At 55.9% G+C, this 4,101-nt stretch overlaps 1 protein-coding gene across 1 annotated transcript in view; it reads right to left on the bottom strand.

Moving 5' to 3' along the window:
- Positions 1-618: 618 nt before the first annotated feature.
- SEMA5B (sema domain, seven thrombospondin repeats (type 1 and type 1-like), transmembrane domain (TM) and short cytoplasmic domain, (semaphorin) 5B) overlaps positions 619-4,101 on the bottom strand; it is a 69,342-nt gene continuing 65,859 nt past the window's right edge. Inside the window, 6 exon segments of the mRNA XM_011971616.1 lie at positions 619-1,720; positions 1,949-2,154; positions 2,591-2,635; positions 2,999-3,148; positions 3,251-3,313; positions 3,931-4,101. Of these exon segments, the coding sequence (XP_011827006.1) occupies positions 1,562-1,720; positions 1,949-2,154; positions 2,591-2,635; positions 2,999-3,148; positions 3,251-3,313; positions 3,931-4,101 (794 nt within the window). The 3' untranslated portion in view covers positions 619-1,561.

Raw genomic sequence — 4,101 nt, 5'->3', positions numbered from 1 at the left:
GCAGATTTTACAGCCTGACCTACAATTAGATTCTGCTGGGAATCCTAGGAGAATTGATCCAGCCAATTAAGTCAGGAAATTGCTCTCTAAATTTAACATGTCCGTCAATCTCATCCAAAATGGCAGCATTGATTTGGTGGGCTGAGGCTTTGAGGTTATCTTTATTTAATACAGCAAAAACTATATTAGGCTTCTCCCACCTCACAGATTTGCCTGTTTCTCAATTTTGATTTTATTAAACTCAGCAGTATAAATATCTCACAAAATAATTCTCATCAACACTCTCCCTCTGGACTCACACCCTGGAGCTATTGCCTGGAAGAGATGTTAAAGGAGCAGGCAGAACTCTCTCCTGTTTTGTTGCCTTTGGTGTACCTTACGACCCCACTTGTGAATTTGCTTATCCCCAACATCTTTTCCAAAAAGGGTGTAGGGCAATGTATGTGTACACTGTACGTAGATTTCTACTCCACAAATGGAAAGATATCATCTATTAAAGATAAGGCTACTTGGGGCATTTCCTCTGCCTTGAGAGACCATCTGCCACCCTGGTGCATTGCTCAGATTGCCTAGACCATGCAAGAGGAGCCCACGCACAGATGCACAGAGACATTTGGAGACTGGATATCATCTTTAATTAATAATGCCACAGCCCAATGTCTTTTATGTTGCTGTAGCAAATTGTGATTGTGTGTGTGTGTGTGTGTGTATGTGTGTTCCTGAACAGATGAAGGGCCAGAAGAGACTCCCAAGCAGGTCTCAGCCAACAACTTTGTCGAGCAGCAACTGGAAGACAGTCTCCATAGAGGCACGGAGGCCAGACTTCTGCCTCCGATGGCATTGAGCCTCTCTCCTGGGCCACCTTTCGTGCATTGAGGGCAAGGCTGAGGCCTGTACCAGCCCAGATTAAAGGACTTCTAAGCATAGGCCAGCCTCCAGTTCCCAGTACTCACTGCCTCTGACCAGAGGGATGCCCTGGGTAGAGTATAGACTTCCAGGCAGAGGTGGACAACCTGCGCTGACCTTGGTCCCGTGTCACACTGGGGCAGCACCACAATGGCCCAGCCCTGGCAGAAAATCCAGAGCTACGTAGGAGCCACTTGATTGATTACTTTCAGAGATCATCAGGACGTAGCACAGGCCGTTTTTGGGGCCAGCTGGAGAAGGCCAGGCTCAGCTTGAGGGGGCCACAGGAAGTTGTTTCCAACCCAAACCTAAAAGCCTGCCTTCTTGCCATCTCCATTCTTCAATTCCTCAAATGCCCAGTACGTCCACAGCCCAGGCATCGCAGCATAGGGTCAGCGTGACAGTGGGTTGCAAGATAACCATGAGAGACCTGGGCTGAACTGGACCTGCAGCCATATGCCAGCCTGAAGCCAGCCCTCTCCCCCATGGTCAATGCCAGCCAGAGCTCTCTGAAGCTGGATGGGACCACCCACAGGCAAGGCAGCAAGTTCTTGGCCTAGTGCAGAGCGAGAAAACCAAACTGGCTCCACTGTCCCATCTCCACCTGCTCTGTGCCTTAGGAAGGCAAGGAGCCCAAGTCCCCAGGATGGCAGTATCAGCTGTTGGGGAAGCACCGTTGTCCAGGTGAGGCCTCGGGCCGGAAGCTATGTTTGTTCAGGGGGCTTGGGTAGTAGGTAGTCGTGTACACATTGGTCTGCTGCAATGGGTAGAAGTTGGCTCTGTCATCAGGGATCAAGTTATTCTTGTTCAGGGTCTGTGGGAAGAAGAAGAAACCAGAGAAAGGGGTGAGGGAACACACAAGGGAAGGGAACAAGTCAGGGCAAGGAGTCCAGAAGCCAGTCGTGAAAGCACACTCAGACTGCAGATCCAGTGCTCTGTTCACACCACCACTGCCCAGTTCCACCCAGCTGAGGGCCAGAACCCCTGCGCTCTTCACCCTGCCCTCCTACCCTGCCCTCTTCTTCTACAAGAAGGCTCCCACCTTGAACTCCATGGGTGTGTACTTTTCATTCTTCGGCGTGCCTCCACCCTTGTAGTGCAAGTGGTTGGGGGTGGCAGGATGGACCAGTGTGGACTCCTGGGACTGACGCTGGCAGTGCTGGCAAGACAGGTACACTGCCAGGGTCAGGAGCCCAGAGCCCAAGAAGCAGGAGACGCCCGTGGCCACCAGGTGGATGAGATTGAACCCTGGGGGAAGAGAGGCAGGTAGTAAGATAAGGGCCACTGTGAAGAGGACAGACTCCTGCCTGCCTCCCTGGGAGCAGAAACAGCAACAGGAGGCTCTGAGGCATCCTGGAAAGGGCTCTGAGGCCACAGCCAAAGGAAACGGGGAGGTTGGGGAGGCTGTCACTGGGGACCTCTTTCACAAGGCACCCTGTGGCTCAAGTCAGAAGTGGCAACCAGAGGGTCTAGAGTCAGATGACAGGATACAGACTTATCATGGCCTCCTAGCTGGGGGGCATGGAGGGAACTGCCCACACCACCCTACACACTATCTCAAAGCAATGGGGACCCCAACAAAGCTTGGCTGTCTGGAGCAGGATGTGGAAAGAGTCCAGACTTTGGAGTGGAGTGCTGGAGGGCTGGGAGGACCGCAGCATGAGGTGGGGCCGGTTTCTTTTACCTGCACAGTCGGTGGCCTCCTCCATGCCGGAAGCTGGCAGGATGACTGCAGGAAGACCAGTGGACAGGGTGTCAGGGGCAGAGACGAGAGGAGGGTAGGCGCAACCCTGGGAGGATCCCTAGGTCAACACTCAGCCGTACAACTGGGCATGGGGCCTTCATTCCCCTCCCTCTCTCCCCAGACCCCACCTCTGAGAAGGGCTAGCCCATTCACTGGATGAGGAGGGCCCAAACCCCAAATGTATGCATAAAGGCAAATATGGGAGTTCTCTTTCGGCATCTCCTTCCCACCTCCATGTTTCATCCTGTGCCCCCCGTTCCCCACCAGGACACAAGCTTCAGAAGGAGAAGGAAGTTGGGAGTGTAGGCTGGGAAGGGTTGCTGTGCTGGTGCTGGCAGGGGGACCCACCAGGAATCTCGCTGTAGGGGCAAGGGCGGCTCTGGCTGCTGTTTCCAGCACAGGCGCTGGGCCCTGGGAGGAGCTCCTCACAGTGTCGGCTTCGGCTCTGGGCTCCGTCCTCAGTGCACGTACTCCACTCAGACCAGGGCGACCAGCCTTCTGGGGGTTGTGGGTAGGATAAGGTTAACTGCCCAGGGACCCCCTGGTGGGGATCAGAGGGCTTCATGGCGTTTCCCAGCCCCGGCGGGATGTGCCTCGTACCTGGGCAGGCCTGTGTGGCACATAGTGCCTCCTCCGTGTGCAGCCCGAGACAGATGTCCTCACCTGGGGAGGGTGCAGGGCTGGTGCAGGAACGTGTGCGTTGATAGTGACCCCCACCACAGGAAGCTGAGCATGGAGACCATGAGGTCCAGCAGGACCAAGCACCCCGAACTGCAAGGGGACGGGGTGTGTCAGGCGCTGTAGGGGCAGGCAGGGCCCGAGACGGTCTTCCACCCCATACCAGGCCAGGCCACTCTGCCCTGAGCCACAGTGACCTCAACATCCACCTGATCCACCCGCTACCCAACAATCCACTGTTAGGGAGTGCCCCCACCCCATGCGGCAGGTGAGGGACACGCGGGAAGCAGCAGAGACACCCGGAGGGAGACAGACCGACTCCACCTCCAATCAAACTTCTTACCTGTCTAACTCATTAAGAAAAGTGAAAAAAAAACCCAACAAAAAAACCCAGGAGGATAAGTTGAGGCCCTACTCCACCGGAGTAGCCATTGCATCTATGGCCGGGGCAGAAATTTGCTCTGGGGGTCCCTAGCACAGAGATGTCAGGGAGAAGGAGTCACCTAGGCATGAGGGCTCCTGGGTAGGCCTGGGGCGGGGGAGGGGGGCCTCCAGGATAACAGGGTTTCCCTGGGCCAAGGATTCCTTCCGTGCAGGGTTACCTGGGCAAGCCTGGGGGTTGCAGTCCTGGTACTCGGCAGCATCGCCCACGCAGGGCAGGCCCCCGTTGCGGGGCTCCGGGTTAGTGCAAGTTCTCTTGCGGACGCGGAAGCCTAGCTCGCAGTCCCGGGAGCAGGACGACCACGGGCCCCAGGCGGCCCAGCCCCCGCTCA

This window comes from Mandrillus leucophaeus, unplaced genomic scaffold (assembly GCF_000951045.1).
Source record: "Mandrillus leucophaeus isolate KB7577 unplaced genomic scaffold, Mleu.le_1.0 Scaffold123, whole genome shotgun sequence".
In the NCBI taxonomy this organism is placed as follows: domain Eukaryota; kingdom Metazoa; phylum Chordata; class Mammalia; order Primates; family Cercopithecidae; genus Mandrillus; species Mandrillus leucophaeus.
Note: the sequence above shows the minus strand (reverse complement) of the source record. Positions and strands in the feature narration are given on the sequence as shown.